A 16,660-nucleotide genomic window follows, 5' to 3' on the forward strand; every position below is an offset into this window, starting at 1 on the left:
TCCACCAACGCGTTAACCTTTTAAATTGCTTAATACCCTAAGAAGCAAAGTTCCATTAAGATAACAAACACAATGCTTTCATTCACATACATGGAAGAAGTGGGACAATTCACAAAGAGCGTGATTCCAGTACGCAGACAGTCTCCAAATCAAATATTCCGTTTGACTTAGGTTCTATAAATACAATTCCAGGTTTTTTTTAAATCACTGTACTAACGACTTTAGAGACGAGTCAAGACCATGATTGACTGATTTAGCTGCTATTATACTTACATGAGTTTACTTTGTGTGTGTATGTGTGTGTAGATGACAGAGAAACATAAGTGTGCAGATGTTGATATATTACACAGGCAAAACTGAAATAAACACCACTTTAATTGCACAGGGTGTTCTCAGCTTTCAAATTCTATTTAACACTGCAATAAGGGGAACCAAGCAAATTTACACCAGGATTTGTTTTGTTTACTTTTTTTTTATCGTTTCTGTTGTTGCTCTCTTGAAGGTTGCAGGCTGCTCTTTTTAACTTTTTTTTTTTCTCTTCTTATTTATAATGGATGTGGCGCGGTCTCATCCTGCCTGTCAGTCCACGTACATGGGCGAGCTTGGGGAGGCCGGCATCTGATCCATGATCCTGCAGACGTAGCTGGCCACGTCCACGGAGCGCTCCTCGTACATTTGAATGAACGGGTGTTTCTGTGAGAAGAACACACACACACACACACACACACACACACACACACACACACACACACACACACACACACACACACACACACACACACACACACACACACACACACACACACACACACACACACACACACACACACACACACACACACACACACACACACACACACACACAAGCTTGCATCAAGTAATACTTACACAGCAGCTCAAACAGCCGGTATGCTGTATGATATATGTATAAATTATTCCCCATGAACTCACCAGTAGCTCTTTGTACTTTGGCCTTTTTGAATCGTCCTTTGTGAGGCTTGTGAAACAATGAAAAAGACAATTAGGAAGGCGCTTCACTATTTTCTAGATGAAGGCAAGTCACCTTTTGTCCACCAGGGGGAGAGAAAGCAGCAGCGGTGACACAACAGCACAGCATTTCAAGCACAGACCATTTTTATTTTAAAGGTCTAAATTTGCTGTCATTCAATCATCATACAAACAGACATGTGTCCATCCTCACACGTTTGTCCAGAACACTTTCAGGGCCATGTTGCCTTACCACAGGTTGACAAAGGTGATGAATTTGGGAGAGAAGCGCCTCTCCTCTGAGTTGCTGAGTTGTGGCGGGTCTCCCCTCACCACCTGGGTCAGCTGATCAAACACACTGTTCCACTTTGGGTAAGGAAATCGCCCTGTGGCCAACTCATACTGAAACACAGAACCACACATGACTAACAGCGTCAGATTATCTGGCAAAATCTGGCTTAAAAAACTAAAATAAGGTTTGAAATAACACTGTGTGCAGGAAAGCACAAACACTTTATACCACTAGATGTCACTAGATTACAATTGGACAATTTGAACATCTCCATATTTTCCGAGGCCTTTTGGACAGCCTGGTTTAACAAAGGTTGGCAGATTATACTGGATTTTTTCTACAATTGAAATGATTTCTGTATTAAGAGTTAAACCAGTAAAAAGTGGCAAAAGCTCACCAGTGTGATTCCCAAACTCCAAACATCTGAGCGGACGTCGTACCCTTGCCTGGAGGCGCTGGGGTCTATTCGCTCCGGCTGAGAAGGAAACAGGAAACTGATTAAAATGCAGGTTGGAAGAGAGAGACACAGCGCTGGGTGTTACAGGTATCAGTGAGCGAGCAGATACTTTAGGTGGCCAGGAATAGCACAGGAAAGATGGAAAGGAATGTATGAATGCATGTTTTGGCTGAGTGTCTACATTTACATGCCTGGAGAATTCAGGTCTTTACAGAAATGACTGAAGTGAAGTGCTTCTCGCTTTATGCACTCATGCTCGGAAAATGTGAAACCCAGACTGAAATGTTCGTCTCGGTCCAACGTGAACGAGTTACTGTGCCCAGAAACATCTCACTTATTTCTATTTTGAAATACTTCAGACCCGTGCAGCATTATGGGCACAACGTGGCCTCAACTAACATTTAAAGACGTGAAGGAGGTGAGCTTCACTTTCAAGAGTTGGAACAGTTTTGTGACCCAAATATATTATTTCTCATTTCCACGTCCCGTTTGTGGAATAACAGGTGTTGATGTCCAAAACACGCACACACCCCATTGCTCTACCTACTCATCTGACAGAATACCAAGCCCCCTTCATCACCTCTGGGCATGTTTACACCTGCATAACAACAACATGTCTCACTCTGGGGCTACAAGTGACATGTTCTCCTTCCAGCCCCTCAGGGCCGCTGCATGTCTCTGCATGTTTGCTGCCTTCCACCTCCCGTTTCTTGCCTTTTTCTATCATCCATCCGCAAGCGGTTAGCGAAGCTGCTACTGGGAGAATCCTCACTGCCGCCGCGCTGCACCTCCCTGGCTCGTTTACAGGCCCCCGGAATTAGATGCTGATGTCACCCAGCAGTGAGGGACAGTCTGTACTGCGGCGCTGATGCGTTTAGTGGAACAGCAGCTGCACTCTGCATAAAGGCCGGCTCACATCTGCCACGACTGGAAACGTGGAGCCGCTACATTCGCGGCCGTTATCAAGTAACGCCGGCATAGATTCCTTTAATAGTTGTACAGTGCGGCTTTGAATAACATCTACCGCCAACGCACGGGACCTTTACCTCGCTGGATAAAGGTGTGGCTGAGAACACACAGACACACACATCCAACATCTGAATGTTGTCCGAGGTAAAGGCTGTGTTTGCCCGTTTATGGCGGGCATACAACCATACATGAAGTCAGGTTCCGCAGCTGTACCGCGGTCACTTTGACGTCATAATGCCTGTAGTAACCAGTCACGGGGCGATCAAGCACGCAGCATGTCGGCCAGCTGGAAAGAAGAAACGAGAGCCGTGTGGCTGAGATTCCTGGGCCCTGAGCTCACGGCCGTGGGAAGCTCCTAGATGGCTTCGTGTGAACCAAGATCTGAATGAAGCCCTTTCCTTGGCCTTTCAGACAACGCGTGTGCGCGTGTGTGTGTGTGTGTGTCGGGGGGTGGTGGTGCGCCACTACAACACCTACCAAATTTAGAATGGAAACTGCTGTGTAGCGACGGTGGTGAGGTGGGAGGAGAGTGACATCATCTCACCAAAAACCCCACAAAAATCAAACTCTGTGATGACGCCACAGTGACATCACTCCCTCAGCACTGCCAAGGTCTCGTGCCCAAGAAGTGAGACGTCAAGAGAAGAGTGTAATCAAGACGTCCACCTGCACCTGAAGATCTGAAATCCCACCAATATTAGCAACTCATGCAGGATTGAATGTATTAGACCACTGCTGGATCACTTAGCAATTCCTGTAACTTTCACTATCGCCGCATTCTTTGACCGTCTGGCTTTCTGAACCCTCAATTTGCAGTTTGTACCTTCGCTTCAATGCAACCTTTGCCTCCCGTTGGCATTTCCAGTAGCAGGAACTCCTACTGGTTGCACATGAATCCCATGAACCTGCTGCAGGATTTAGTCACCGTCCAGTCTCCCTCATGTCAGCGGTGATCACACTCGATTCTCAGCAGCGTTATCGCCGATCTGTACCGATTTGTACATTCCTTGACCTATCCTCCTCATGTTGCGCGAGCAGATGAGTCACTGAGACCGGCTCCCATTCACATCTGCTTCTCCTAATGTTGAATTAAGACGATACAAGTCTAAACCTGTTGACCTTTGTAATTTATGACTCCCTGTGATTGTCATTTATTAGTCGCACACAGACAGTCCACAAGTCCAGGCAGTTCTATTGAATATAATCTTTCCCAACAGTGTCTCCTGCTGTGTGTGTGTGTGTGCTTGACTGAACTTGACTTTACTGTCACACCTACTCAGTCTCGACTATCGCTCCATGCTAGACTACAGTGCAACATCTTTGTGTTCTGATCGAGCCACCTCTGCGACACACACCAGGTCTTGCGAGAGGAGAGTGTCCTACTGGTCCAAAACCCAAAACCCTTCATCCAACCGTTCCACTTTACGACATCGGACCCATCCTAACTTACTGCCATGTATGGTCTGCAACCGGCATCTCTGGTTTTGGCAATGGAGTCCACCAGCTGCCCGCTGATGCCGAAGTCGCAGAGCTTGATGTTGCCGTTCCTGTCCAGGAGGATGTTGGATGGCTTAATGTCTGACAGGGAAGAGGAGCAGGAGCGTGAGGGGGTTAACGCAACCACATTTGGGAGAACACGAGTACCAACGCATCAGATATCCACTCACCTCTGTGTATGATTTTCAAGTTTTCTTTTAAGTGGTTAAGTGCTTTCACAGTCTGCAAAGGGAAAGGTAAATAATTAGAAGCGGAAGGTCATCATCATTTGGCGACTTCTTCAAGATTTGTGCATAAACATCACAAAAACACTTACAGCTAATGTTGTTCTCCCTAATATTTCCTCTGGAATCACGTCGTCTAATGAGCAATACACATATTTGTAGAATTTGTCTAACGAGGTAGCCATAAGTTCCATACAAATCCAGCAGTCGCCCTGAGAACGCAACACAACAACGGTTATTCAGCGGACAGACACAAACAGGAAATACAGAAACGAGTGGAGACGTAAAGCGGCTTCACCTCTCTGAAAAGAGCGCCGTAAAACTGTACAATGTAGGGACAATCGCTGCTTCTCATGACCACGTCCAAGTCCATCAGCAGCTGCTTCTGCTCCTTTTCATCCACCGTTGATCTAATTCTCTGGAAAAGGAAACATAACGCGCGTCGATAAGATGGAATCCTCTACGGCGCGTCGAAGCCAAACCAACGACGCATTCAGTGATCGACACGCCCGCTCACCTTGACAGCCATGATCTGGTTACTCGGCTTGTGAACCATCTTGTTGACGGAGCCGTAGGCCCCTCGTCCGATCTCGCCCAGGTCTTTGAGATCCTCGGCGGTGAAGTCGCAGTGCTGCTCGGGGGAGATCTTCAGCTTTCCCGATGACTCAATGCTGTGCGTCCTCAGCCTCTCTCTGACAAAGGAGGCGGCGTTGGATGTTACTTAGTTTGAACACATTTCCTAGAGAGTTTGGTTGTTTACTTACATGTGAGGGTTCTGAAAGGGAGGTCCGGCTGTATTCAGCGTGAACCTGGTGGTGGATTTGATCGGCGGGTTGGCAAAGTTTAACTTCAGGGCTTTGCGTTTGCCTGAGCGGGGGGGAAAACAAAGCCACAATCGGATCAGAACTCTATAAGCACCGACAAACAAAGGGTGAGGAATGAGCAAGTGATAAGCAAACGTGTCACACTTGAGGGGTTAGAGTGGGAACTGGGTGAGAGCAGAAACGTGTGCGATGAGACAACACAGGAATGAAGAGGCAAGTAAATTCATTCAATTTACTCAAATCCATGGATGTCATGCTTTCCATAGAACAGGGGGAGAAGTAAAGGTGTATCACTGCATGTATGTGCCTGCTTTACTGGATACATGCTACATTTACTACAAGGTTTCTGACAGATACTCACCCATAGGCATGAGGAAATGTACAGAGTGAGTACTTCACATGTAACCTCCCTTAACATTCCAATAACTACTAGAAGCTTTAATTGCAAGCCACAGCTGGAGGGATTCCTGTCTACCTGAAGACTTACACACCGAATGTTCTGGTCAGACCTCCACTTAATCCAAATATCAGACGCATTATTTCCGTCTTACACTCGAGCCGAGGCCGTCGGATTGATAGTGGTGCAGGCGTCTCCTCCTCAGAAACATCTTAAGGCTATAGATAAATTCTATTCAGCGGAAGCAGAAATGCAGCATGCCACTAAGATCCCAGAAACCTACGGTACGTTCACAAGACAGGGACAGAAACCCAAAAGGTAAACACAAAATGAGAGGGGGGAGAAAAAATGACACTAAATGAATCTCAGTAGAGACATGCGTCAAGGCCAACTGCTTTGATTTCACCTTGAAAAGAAGGAAGAAACCCTAAACTCGCCCTGACGCCGGCAGAACGTGTGCACCTGAATCCCGGTAAGAGTTAAAATGGGCTTGAAATGCCAACTTTCAAGCGTGCTCCGTGTGTCAAAGTGTGCACCCCATGCCAAAACAAAAGACACAATAGATCGTGTGAAAACACTACAGGCACTACGTTTTGCTTGTTAGTTGCACACTGACAACAAATGAGGTAGAGCTTCCATTACTGTATTCAACTGGGAAATTAATTCTTTAGTTGACGTAACAGAGGGGTAAAGAGCAGTCGAGAGTGCCCGGGTCAGGATCTTGTTGCGGAAGTATCAATGGAAGCTCTAAGCTTTAGGCTTGTGCCGATACGGAAACATACACAGACACCGCAAACCTCGTCTGTATTTGCTCTTTTTTAAAAGAAAAAAAGTATTAAACTCACTAAGACGATGGATTTCACCTTTGCGGGGCATAAAATTAGGAAGGTAAAATCCTCTCAGTGCAGGTATCGGTCACATTAAGCTACCGGCACAAGCCTACTTGAACCCATCAGGTCTCCACTTGGATTAGTTTGGGAACAGCAGGGCAGACTCCCCCATACCAGACTGTCAGGCGGAAACAAAGGGATGAGAACTGTTGGTGCTGAAGCAAAAGAGGTTTGGCTTACTTGGGGGAGCTCCAGACAGGTTTATCTGAAACCCTAGAGGCAAGAAGACAGCTTTAATGATCTTCATATTCCACTTTTATATCTCAGAGGCCAGAGAGAGACTTATCGTAACCTCCCTGGCTCCCTCGCTCACTCGCTCACTGCGTGCTCTCATGTTCGCCTTCTCTTGTGTGACACTTCTCCTGAAACACAAAGTTGTCTACTTGGCACCCTGCAAGCTAAATCATCTCATATCGGGTGACCAATCGCAGAAATTGGCCTTGGATCACTGAGTTGTCAAACACACTGAAGCATTCCACTGCAGGGTTAAATGCATTTTTTTGAAAGTAACCATGCACACACATTTACGAAAAACAGTTACAAGCACTTGAGTATGGTGAAGGGTCACTGTAACAGCTGCAACATAGCAAAAGAAGGAGGGAAATGGACCTGCTGATGACGCAGGTCAGGTGGGGTCTAGACACGAGTGTGGCGTATGATTATGAAATGATTTTGCATGAAAAAGACATTACAGTTGGATCAACATTTTCTTGGGACATCTCACCATCATTCAGCATCAAGTCAGGAGTTAGGGATAATAAGTTAGCAGCATTAAGGTAAAGGAAAAGGGTCAGGGGGGTTGAAAGGCAGGATCTTATACATTAGAAATTGAATGACATTCTAAACATCAGATGTTGAGGGCTATAAGCCTCTGCTCACAAGTGTTAGGCATCATTATGTTGATGTTCCTAAGGTGGTAACCATGGAAATAAGACTTCACAGTGGTGGGTTCACCTCTCACATGAAGGGGAAATCAACAGATATCAATTATAGACCAAATGACACAAATACTATGAAACGACATCAATAAAACGATACAAGTTACTTTTGAGACGTTTAGCATCACTGAGTCATTTAAAACTATCTCAAGTTAAATGATTGCACATGATCAGCAGAGATCTCAGCAAAATGACTCACAGCTCCACAAGCATTATGCCGAGTCTGCAGATCTGATCGCTTTGATGATATTGCAAGTCCTTCATTTTTAATTGAGCGAGAAGCAAAAGAACCCTTTCCCCCAAATGATTCCCCATCAATGCGGAAGAAACACACATTGAACATGAACAGGTGATTAAAACCATCATTCATTAAGCTCATCATGGTCCCTCACTACCAAGGCAATGAAGTGTGTAGCTACCTGTTTCACTCTGACATCTCCAGCAGGTGTTGGGCTCTGAAAGTTCAAAACGAGACATTGTTTGTACAGAAACACAGCATAGTAGTGAGGCGGTGGTAAAGAGGAGGAGAGCGGCCCTGCTCTGGCACTTCTGCTGAAAGGACGGAGCCTCCAGATTCAGGTTTCACTCACACGGGTCGTCGCTGCAGACTTTCATACTACACAAACACACACACTCTCACTCCACCTGAGAAAGCTTAATGGAATGAATGGCCCATTTTTTCTATCTGTTTTTGAATAGTGACAAATGGCAAAACGTGGCATGGAGTACCAGTATCAATTACTTATGATCATTCTTACATAATGACAAGTAGATACGATTAGAAGTAAATAGATAAGTTTGGTGTCTCTAAAACTCAATTAGCTCTCCGATACACTGTGGAGCTATTCAAAGAAGAACCAAAGAGAATAACAGATGGCTCGGCACTTATCATCTCTTAATTGAACGTAAAACTCCACAGGGCAGAAATGGAATGGAATTTAAGTTTGTTTGCTTCATCTATCAATCTATCTGTGATCATTTCTGGTAAACCAATACATTGTTTAGTCTATAAAGTGGTCCCAACTGCCGATCATACGTTCCAAAGTAACATATTTCTTGGTCATGTAATTTTGCCATCATCATTATTCACTATTTCTGCCGTCTTTCATAATTCATTTTATTGTTTAAATATAAAATATTCTGCTTCAGGATAGCAGCTATCATGACTATATAGTAATTCCATTTGAAGCAGCTCTGGAACTAAAATATTCCTTTATGCTATGTGTCACATCCAGATATTGGCTGATATGTTGAGTGAGCAGGTCAGATTCTGCTAAAAACGTACATTTAGATCAAATTTTCATTTATATTTAGGAGAGCCGGACCCAGTACACGGTTTACTTGATTAAATCGTGATTGATTACCTTTCTATCGGCTGATAAATCGACTGTGTGGCAGCACCGCTAAGCTTCTGTCACGATGACATCTGCGGTATAAACTAAACCGTCTATTTTAATTTTTGACGAGTTTCACGTAAATGCCTCGCACAACTCGGGCCTGCGATGACAATCCAGACATTAAATGCTGTCTTTGTTTTGCAATAACATCATTTATTCTCCATTTATGTTTTAATAAGGAGTAATTAAGCTATAATCGCGTTCTGTCTCCCGTGGGAATGATTCCGTGTCCCGGGTGCAGCTTGAGCCTCCCACGGCTAACAGTGCTAACGTTAACCTTCATTTACTAGCGACTATTCCGACGATTTCCGCCCCGCACACTCACCCTGCATGCTGCTCATGGTTGTTACGTGTTGAGACTGCGACTGCGGATGGTGGAATGCAGCAGATCCTGCGTTATTGCTGCTGTTGTGGCTGCTTGTTGTTGTTGAGTTGTTCGGACTGGGAGTCGCCATTGTTGTGTGTCTGAATTCCATCAGCAGCACCGACCGGGCTGCACTGCGGAGACACGGAGCAATTTCAGCTTTGCAGCCGGGGTAACGCACCGACGCACACGGGGAGCAGCGGGGACAGCGGCCGTGGAAGTGGTTTGAAATGTTAAAATGGCTCGTTAGAACAGTTTTGGGTTTGGTTAAGAGCTTGCTGTGTAGTAACCTTAACCAAAACAAACAACCGAGGCTAACTAAATTGGCTAGCAGTACCAGCAAAGAGCCGCAATCAGCTGACCGAGCGACACACGCATGTCAACACCCTGTTTAGCGAGCGCAGTAAGCTAGCGATAACTAGCCAAAAAAAGGATATAATTCTTAACCTGTCAAAATAAAGCACAACGACAGCTTTGCCAAAGAAATTTGACGGGGAGAATATTTCCGCAGTGGCCAGTAAAAGATGTGATTTAGATATACATATTTTTTTTAAGTTATAATTTAATGCCTGTGTCTGAATCATCACAATTACCACTCCCTTTATCTGTGTTTCACCACTCTCGACAACGGAGGAAACTGTAACACTCATCACTTGTCTTGAAGCGAGATTTACACATTGAGTGTGTGTTCAGTAAAGTGGAAAATGGTCATCCCTTATATGTGTAAATATTTTATTTGATATTAGGTATTAATTGTTGCTGACGTAGGACTGAGTTTAAGAGTCGCACCCCCATTTTATTTATACGTATTTTGTCATGATTTAGGCGTTTTCAGCCGTGAAAGGTTTTCATTTCATACACGGAAATGTATCACGTTTTAACATAGCTAACTTGACAATGATGCGTTCGTTTTGCTTTTGGGTGGTACTTTGTGGGGGCTCGTTTTGTTGTACAGGGCAGCCAGTTCGGGTAGCGTAGCGCTTTTAAGCTAAAAAAAACCGAAACATTCAGGATCGGATTCACGACAGATTACGTAAATGTATCGTATGAACTATTAAGAAGATTAATATAATCAAATATCGTATCCCCATTCTCTATGCAGACAATATTTTTTCCAGCTAAAGTAACAAAGATAAAAAAGAATATATGTACTCTGCTACGATGCTATCAGCTCCTGTATCTAACCCGGGACTTACTGTGCGACTCATTTTGGAATCTGTAGAATTAAATCATGGAATTATATCAGTTTATGTCCACACTCAGGGCACATTGGGTGTGACTTAGTGTGCAAATCGAGCAAACCCCCTTGCTGTTATATCAGAGGAGGGCCTGTTTTGTGTTACGCCCCGCACGGACGGGCGGGGAAAGCAGCAATGGAAGGAGTTTGTAAGGAAAACCTCACCAAAACATGGCTGTGTGTCATTTGGCAAGTCTGCAACGGTTTTATGTCTTTATTTTTCGCTCTTGCAACTTACGTACAGGTAGGCTTTCTTCTCTTTTCTCCTATATTCAACCTCTCTCTTTAAATCGCGACACTCAACCAACTCTCCCCACTCTTAGATCAATGATCCAGATGCAGGACTGTGGATGGTAAGTTCTGTTATTCTTCTCCTCGCATTTTTATTTTGTGTCATAAGTTGAATGACTGACAGCTCTTTCCTGTTGCAGGTTGGTTATGGTGTCCCTGCACTCCTGTGTGCATTTATAACTCTGAACCCCCAAGTGACAGGTAGACATGTACACATTCGCTTCCCTATATTAGTTTGTAGATGTTTGTGCTTTTTGAAATGAAATTAATCACGTGTATGAATGGATGTTTCCTGTCCTGCGACTCGGACACGTTATTTCCCTTTCCCCCCTCTTTGAGTTACTTCACACTTTGGTGTAGGTTGGACTCCGATCCAGTGCAAAATCTCAGTGCTGACAGCGCCATCAAGCGGCTGTAGCACGTTTATACACGCCACAACAATTCTGCACTATTTGCTCTCACTTTCCATAATATAGTTTTCTTATTTGAATCGCAGAGTGTTCGCCCTGGAGGAGACTCGCTGATCTCCATGTGATGATTTCCAGCGCTGTCATTGCCATGTTGGGATGGTCACTCTATAAAGGACGCATCACAGATATCTTCCAACAGGAGGAAGGGAGGTACTCACTTCATTTGGCTGTTAACATATTTAAGTTAAAGCCACAGAGCCTGCAAAGTACACATACAGGGGAACGTTATCATAATGCATTCGTAATCTTTACCCTGTTAGGGAATTTTCTGGTCTCATGTTGACAGCTGTTTGGCTTCTCTTGTGTCGTCACTCTGGGAGGTGAGATGAAGAGATGTGTGTGTGTGTGTGAGCAACATACATTCATACAGATAGATCCCAGACTGTCACCTCTGCCTTTTTACTCATGTTTTACGATTCTGTTTTCTGCCAGGGCTCCGGTTGGGATGCTGAGACTATCGACAGCCGTTGCCATCACAGTCTTCCCCTTTGTGGCCTGGCTTTATTACTACATCAACAAGGAGCTAAGATCAAACTGGCCCTCTCATTGTAAAACTGCTATTTAGACAACAAATTCTAAGTAACCAAAGTAAATCAGGGTTACTTTCATTCCTCCAGGTGAGTCTTGTTCACAGCAAAGCATGTAAGAACAACTCCTTAGCCATTCCTAGTATTGCTGTGACAAGAATGCTGCCAGTGGAAACCTTCAGAGTGAAAAACTACAAGACTTCAGGTGGGGGCATTTTTTGAATTTACTCTGCCCATTCCATTGTATTCTTAATTTCATCTTCAGAGATGTATTACTGATCTTCAATAAATAAAGTCTATAATAGACGATGGCTTGAAGTAGAAGACGAAAGAAGGAGAAATAGGAAGAGGGAAGGTGCAGACTGCAATCCTCTGTCAAAATTATTGCACTATGTAAATAAAATAATAACAATAATAAACACCCACAATCATAAGAAATACATTTTAGTCAGTTTGTTGTGTAATAACATTCCCAATAAAAGTTGCAGATTACATGTAACAAATATTTGACTATTTATTTCAGTGTACCAATGTCAAATAATATAGAAAACGGTTGAAACTAGATCACAATAAAACACATAAGCCAAATCAATTACCAAATCAAATTCAATAATTTAATCATTTCTAGGACTCCTATGTATATATCCAGCACAAGTACTCAACATGTATTTAATTGTTCATTTTAATATGAAAGTAACTTGAGTCGAATAATCTGAAAGGATGTGAGAGGAAGTGGATGTCACGTCACTTCCTCTTGGCTTCCGGATTTTACTGCGTTGATCTGATCGCCGATCAGTCCGCTGACTTCTGTCGTGACCGCTTCGTCCCTTACCGCCGTGCAGACAAACGCAGGCTGACCGTAGATCAGCCGTTTGTTCCGCGGCGCTTGTCGTCGCTTCCTGGATGTCCCCGTGAAAGTGTAAAATGGCTCTTGGTGCTTTATATCGCAGATACGCTCATTTCTTACTGAGGTCCTCTCATGTCCACGCCGTCAGACCGACGGCGGGTGTCATAAGCGTGGACACCGGGGCGGTGCGCGCACGGACCGTCCACTGCTTGCCGGTAGGTCATTGAATGCACCGGCACATTGTGGAGCGCGTGAATGCGCTAGACTGCTGTCAAAATAACCAGAGCTCACAATTCATTCGCCTCTTGTAACGCGATTTAGAACCTTTAACCGAACAGTTAATTTAGTAAAGATTACAGTTCTCAAAGCAACACTTATTTTTGTGGATTATTGTTGAACATACAGTTATGTAACTTCTTAAATAAACTCCTCGTATAATCAGTTTGAATTGTATAAAGTGAGGCCACTGTGAAATTGTGTCCACAGCGCCTCCTACAGTCGGAGTCTGATTCGGTTTGTATGAAAGTTGTGGTGCGTGATCAGGGTCAGGTTTGACCCAGGATCAACCTTTGACCTCGAACTCTAATGATGATTATTTGTATTCATTCATATTGTCAGACACAATTAGAGTGTTTTCTGTATCTATATTGTCTTTAAAGATATAAATGCTGATCATTTATAACCTTTCTTACAGGTTTTGAGATTAACTAGCAACAACAATAGGAAATGTCTGTTTGTCTAAATGTTATGCGCTCATTCACCCACTGCCATGAACTCATTTCCTGTATTTGTTTCATTTCCAGGTGAGAGCAAGCTGGCTTCTGACCTGCAGAGCGTCACAGCGGCTGCCTCAGTGTTGCTCAAGGGCATATTCATCGCTTCCTCCTCCGCCGTCGGGCAAGGACAAGTCGAAGAAGTCGGGTGTAAGTGAAGGGATGTTGGGCTCAGTAAATGAATATTCCAAACATGTTTACGGTTCACAGGCCTCTTCTATTCTTTGATATGCATCTGAAAGAAATGTGCCTCTCTGGATCTTGGCTCTAGAATTCCTCTCATAATCACATCAAAGTTGCACAGACCTCTAGTATGAAATTTGTCTAGCAGATAGTGGAGGTAAAATGAGATGGTAAACTCTGAGCTGTTTGATATTCTTCGTCTGATAAAGGAGAGCGTCGCTTTAATCCCTTTGGTTATGCAGTCAATAGATTAAACAATATGATAAAACATTCTCTGTTCCGCTTTCCACCCACTGCAGTTGTTAGATTTTGATCTTTCTAGTTGCTGGTTAAGGTTCAAAAGTTTTTAAAGGGCATTTATTAGCATTTTCTCCTTATCTGAGGGATTTAATCTAGATCTTGTCTCCTCTTCAGCCTGTGACATGGAAATCTTTAGCAATAACATTTGCTATAGGAGGCTCCATCCTCGGAACCATGAAATATTTCAAGAAGGAAAAGGAGGAACGTAAGTACAAATGTGAACGACGGTCTTACTGTCTTAACCCTTCAGCTGCTTCACTCTCCATCTCTGCTGGTGGTTTGCAGTGATCGAGAAAGAGAGGAACAAGTCGATGGGCAAACCTGCGCTGGGCGGTCCATTCGCCCTCATCGATCACAACAACAAGCTCACCAAGAGCGAGGACTTCCTGGGCCAGTGGGTCCTCCTCTACTTTGGGTTCACACACTGTCCTGACATCTGCCCGGACGAGCTGGAGAAGATGATAGAAGTGGTGGATGAAATCGGTATGTGAAGCGATTTCCACGGTGATACGTGAGGGAGGCTCTACTGGATATTAAAAAAAATGAATGCTGTGTTTTTGTCATTCCACAGATAACATCAAGTCGATCCCCAACTTGACACCGATCCTCATCACCATCGATCCGGAGCGGGACACGCCGGAGGCTTTGGCCGCTTATGTGAAAGGTACAAAAACACACACATATACACAATAAGGAAAGAACGTGAATAAGAGAATACGAAGCTTTCCCCCTTTAAGTATGCATTGTCTGCGTCTAGTGGCACTTGTGTGTAACTACTTTATGTATTTCTCAGAGTTTTCTCCTAAGCTGATCGGCCTGACGGGAACGACGGCTCAGGTGGAGCAGGTGTCCCGATGCTACAGGGTTTACTACAGCCAGGGACCAAAGGACGAAGACAACGACTACATTGTGAGTTCCTCTTCCTTCGTCAGAATAAGGAAGAGGTCACCTAGAATATCTGACCCTCTGTCTAAACCCTGCCTCTTGTCTCCCTCAGGTGGATCACACCATCATCATGTACCTGGTGGGACCGGACGGAGAGTTCTCTGAGTATTTCGGACAAAACAAAACCAATGTGGAGATCGCAAACACCATCGCAGCACGCATGAGGAAGTACAAGAAGCCAAGTGGCGGGCCGCCCTGAGGCTTGGTGTGTGGCGTTTTGGACTCTTCCTCGCTGGCAGCTTGTATTTATTCTGGGTTTGACCATTGTGCAGCTTTTACTTTTGCGGTAGGACATTCCTGTCAGCAGGCGGCGCTCAAACCAAACTTCATTTCTTTCTTCACTTTGCATTTCACGCTGTTGCTGCTGTCCCAATCACAGATGGAGAAGAAAACACAAGTGTCTTCATGATGGACTCTGAATTCTCTGAGGAGATCAGAAAACCTGCAGACAAATATTTAAAAATAATAATAATTGCACTGAAAATGTGTAAAATTACTACTTTTCATTAATAAATGTGCTTAAAACTCTTAAAACTACTTGATGGATGTTTTGTGACCTGACAGTTTTGGTTCGCTGCATTTCTATTGGAATAATGGTTTGAATCACAAACCTCAAATCTGAGCTTTGATCAGCGTCTTTAACAGAGCAATTTCTTGGTTGATGTCCACGAGGAGGACTTGCTGCTGTTCTGAGTTCCTCTCTTCTCTTCCAATGCTTTGACCTAAAGCTGCACGTTTAGTCTGCGAGCGGTTGGCAGTAGCTTTATTCTCAGTCTGGCCCTTGTCTCTCCCGTTGACCCTCTAATCCCGGGCAGATGCACCCGTCGTCAGATCTATTTTCCATTAGCTTTAGCCATCGCTCCCTCTCAGACACAACCAGCTGATGGGGATTTTCTCCTCCCATCTTCTCTTTCTTGTCCCGTGACCTCTGAATGCACCTCGCGTGGCCTCCTAATGTCCTTGACACGGTCGCACTTTCACGCACACTTTTGCCGCCATGTCGCGACTGTAAGCGCCCGTGCCGGTGTGGCTACTCAGACCATTCTTGTCCACCCAGAACCAATTATAATCGCAGCTGTCGCCAGACCTTCAAGTGACATTAAGGGTCTATTAAATCAGCAATTAGAGTGTCCCAGATGCATGGCCAGGGCGCATTATAGCGTGACAAAATGGCCGTGTCATACCGCTCTTTCCACGGAAACGCCACATTATTCCCTCTCCTCTAAAGAATAAGATGAAAAGATCAGTTCACTCACAGCAGAAAAGGAACAACTGAGACGGTTTGGCTTTATTTACAGAAGTGATCAAAGATCTGCAGACGGGTTTCCTACACATATATGCCAAAGAATTGCCAAAACCTTTTCCATAACCTTTCAGTTGTGCCATACTGAACTATAGTGACTGCGTCGTTTCTACTGTGACATCGTAAAGTAAACTTCACCCAAAGTGTAGATTACAACATGAAGGACGAACTTGTGTATATGTTTTGTTTGACAGACATTCCTGCGACGTCCCACCTCTGAAACGTTTGAATATAGATTTGTCTTTGTCCAAATCTGTGGCTTATGTTATAGTAGATCTAAAACATCATTCCAGCCTTCAGCAAAGACGAGCAGGATGAACCCGTGTGCATATTGTAAAGATATAGGGAAGGATTTGAATTTAACACCCTCTGGCCTTAACAAAGCTCCCTGTCCAGGCGGTCACACTGGTCTAACATACAGTAAACATGAAGCACATACTTGAGCTGTATAGACTCAGACACATTATTAGATCTCCCACGCGGCGGATTCCCGGTGGATCTGCCAGGCTGCAGTGGATTCATTGTTGTTATTCGGGGTGACGACTCGG

The 16,660-nt window shown here is 44.3% G+C and overlaps 3 protein-coding genes across 6 annotated transcripts; 2 read left to right on the forward strand and 1 right to left on the reverse strand.

Moving 5' to 3' along the window:
• Positions 1 to 496: 496 nt before the first annotated feature.
• On the reverse strand, positions 497 to 9,614 carry map2k4a (mitogen-activated protein kinase kinase 4a). Of its 3 annotated transcripts, XM_076142743.1 has the most exons (13): positions 9,198 to 9,614; positions 7,895 to 7,930; positions 6,718 to 6,750; positions 5,191 to 5,293; positions 4,944 to 5,118; positions 4,725 to 4,844; positions 4,519 to 4,638; positions 4,373 to 4,424; positions 4,156 to 4,283; positions 1,677 to 1,754; positions 1,241 to 1,389; positions 952 to 997; positions 497 to 693 (listed from the first exon to the last, which is right to left on the reverse strand). In XM_076142743.1, the coding sequence occupies exons 1-13, from the start codon at positions 9,346 to 9,348 to the stop codon at positions 580 to 582; spliced, it is 1,305 nt and encodes a 434-aa protein (XP_075998858.1). In that variant the 5' UTR covers positions 9,349 to 9,614; the 3' UTR covers positions 497 to 579. The 3 variants fall into 3 exon arrangements, with proteins under 3 accessions (XP_075998858.1, XP_075998859.1, XP_075998860.1); XM_076142744.1 differs by lacking the exon at positions 6,718 to 6,750; XM_076142745.1 differs by lacking the exons at positions 6,718 to 6,750; positions 7,895 to 7,930 and having other exon boundaries at positions 9,198 to 9,350.
• Positions 9,615 to 9,991: 377 nt separating this feature from the next.
• Positions 9,992 to 12,254, forward strand: tmem220 (transmembrane protein 220). 2 transcript variants are annotated; one of them, XR_012961032.1, is made up of 7 exons: positions 9,992 to 10,717; positions 10,797 to 10,826; positions 10,905 to 10,965; positions 11,261 to 11,384; positions 11,495 to 11,554; positions 11,667 to 11,876; positions 11,960 to 12,254. XR_012961032.1 is itself a non-coding variant. In XM_076142747.1 (6 exons), the coding sequence occupies exons 1-6, from the start codon at positions 10,610 to 10,612 to the stop codon at positions 11,797 to 11,799; spliced, it is 516 nt and encodes a 171-aa protein (XP_075998862.1). In that variant the 5' UTR covers positions 9,992 to 10,609; the 3' UTR covers positions 11,800 to 11,941. The 2 variants fall into 2 exon arrangements, 1 of the variants encoding a protein (XP_075998862.1); XM_076142747.1 differs by lacking the exon at positions 11,960 to 12,254 and having other exon boundaries at positions 11,667 to 11,941.
• Positions 12,255 to 12,544: 290 nt separating this feature from the next.
• sco1 (synthesis of cytochrome C oxidase 1) lies at positions 12,545 to 15,233 on the forward strand. Its single transcript, XM_076142746.1, has 7 exons — positions 12,545 to 12,823; positions 13,412 to 13,531; positions 13,979 to 14,069; positions 14,150 to 14,347; positions 14,436 to 14,528; positions 14,658 to 14,773; positions 14,862 to 15,233. The coding sequence occupies exons 1-7, from the start codon at positions 12,686 to 12,688 to the stop codon at positions 15,006 to 15,008; spliced, it is 903 nt and encodes a 300-aa protein (XP_075998861.1). The 5' UTR covers positions 12,545 to 12,685; the 3' UTR covers positions 15,009 to 15,233.
• The last annotated feature ends 1,427 nt before the right edge of the window (positions 15,234 to 16,660 follow it).

This window comes from Genypterus blacodes, unplaced genomic scaffold (genome assembly GCF_046128005.1).
Source record: "Genypterus blacodes isolate CSIRO-AG114 ecotype Tasmania unplaced genomic scaffold, CSIRO-AGI_Gbla_v1 ptg000022l_1, whole genome shotgun sequence".
Lineage (NCBI taxonomy): Eukaryota > Metazoa > Chordata > Actinopteri > Ophidiiformes > Ophidiidae > Genypterus > Genypterus blacodes.

Bases quoted from the DNA above. Each gene is read 5' to 3' on its own strand.
- map2k4a (XM_076142743.1), bottom strand. From the start codon at position 9,348: ATGGAATTCAGACACACAACAATGGCGACTCCCAGTCCGAACAACTCA. The intron at 5,294-6,717 runs GTAAGCCAAACC...CCCCCCGCTCAG, and splicing joins CCTGTCTGGAGCTCCCCCAA to GCAAACGCAAAGCCCTGAAG. The intron at 4,284-4,372 runs GTGAGTGGATAT...CTTCCCTGTCAG, and splicing joins CTTGAAAATCATACACAGAG to ACATTAAGCCATCCAACATC.
- tmem220 (XM_076142747.1), top strand. From the start codon at position 10,610: ATGGAAGGAGTTTGTAAGGAAAACCTCACCAAAACATGGCTGTGTGTC. The intron at 11,385-11,494 runs GTACTCACTTCA...TTACCCTGTTAG, and splicing joins TTCCAACAGGAGGAAGGGAG to GGAATTTTCTGGTCTCATGT. The intron at 11,555-11,666 runs GTGAGATGAAGA...GTTTTCTGCCAG, and splicing joins TTGTGTCGTCACTCTGGGAG to GGCTCCGGTTGGGATGCTGA.
- sco1 (XM_076142746.1), top strand. From the start codon at position 12,686: ATGGCTCTTGGTGCTTTATATCGCAGATACGCTCATTTCTTACTGAGG. The intron at 13,532-13,978 runs GTAAGTGAAGGG...TCTCCTCTTCAG, and splicing joins ACAAGTCGAAGAAGTCGGGT to CCTGTGACATGGAAATCTTT. The intron at 14,348-14,435 runs GTATGTGAAGCG...GTCATTCCACAG, and splicing joins AGAAGTGGTGGATGAAATCG to ATAACATCAAGTCGATCCCC.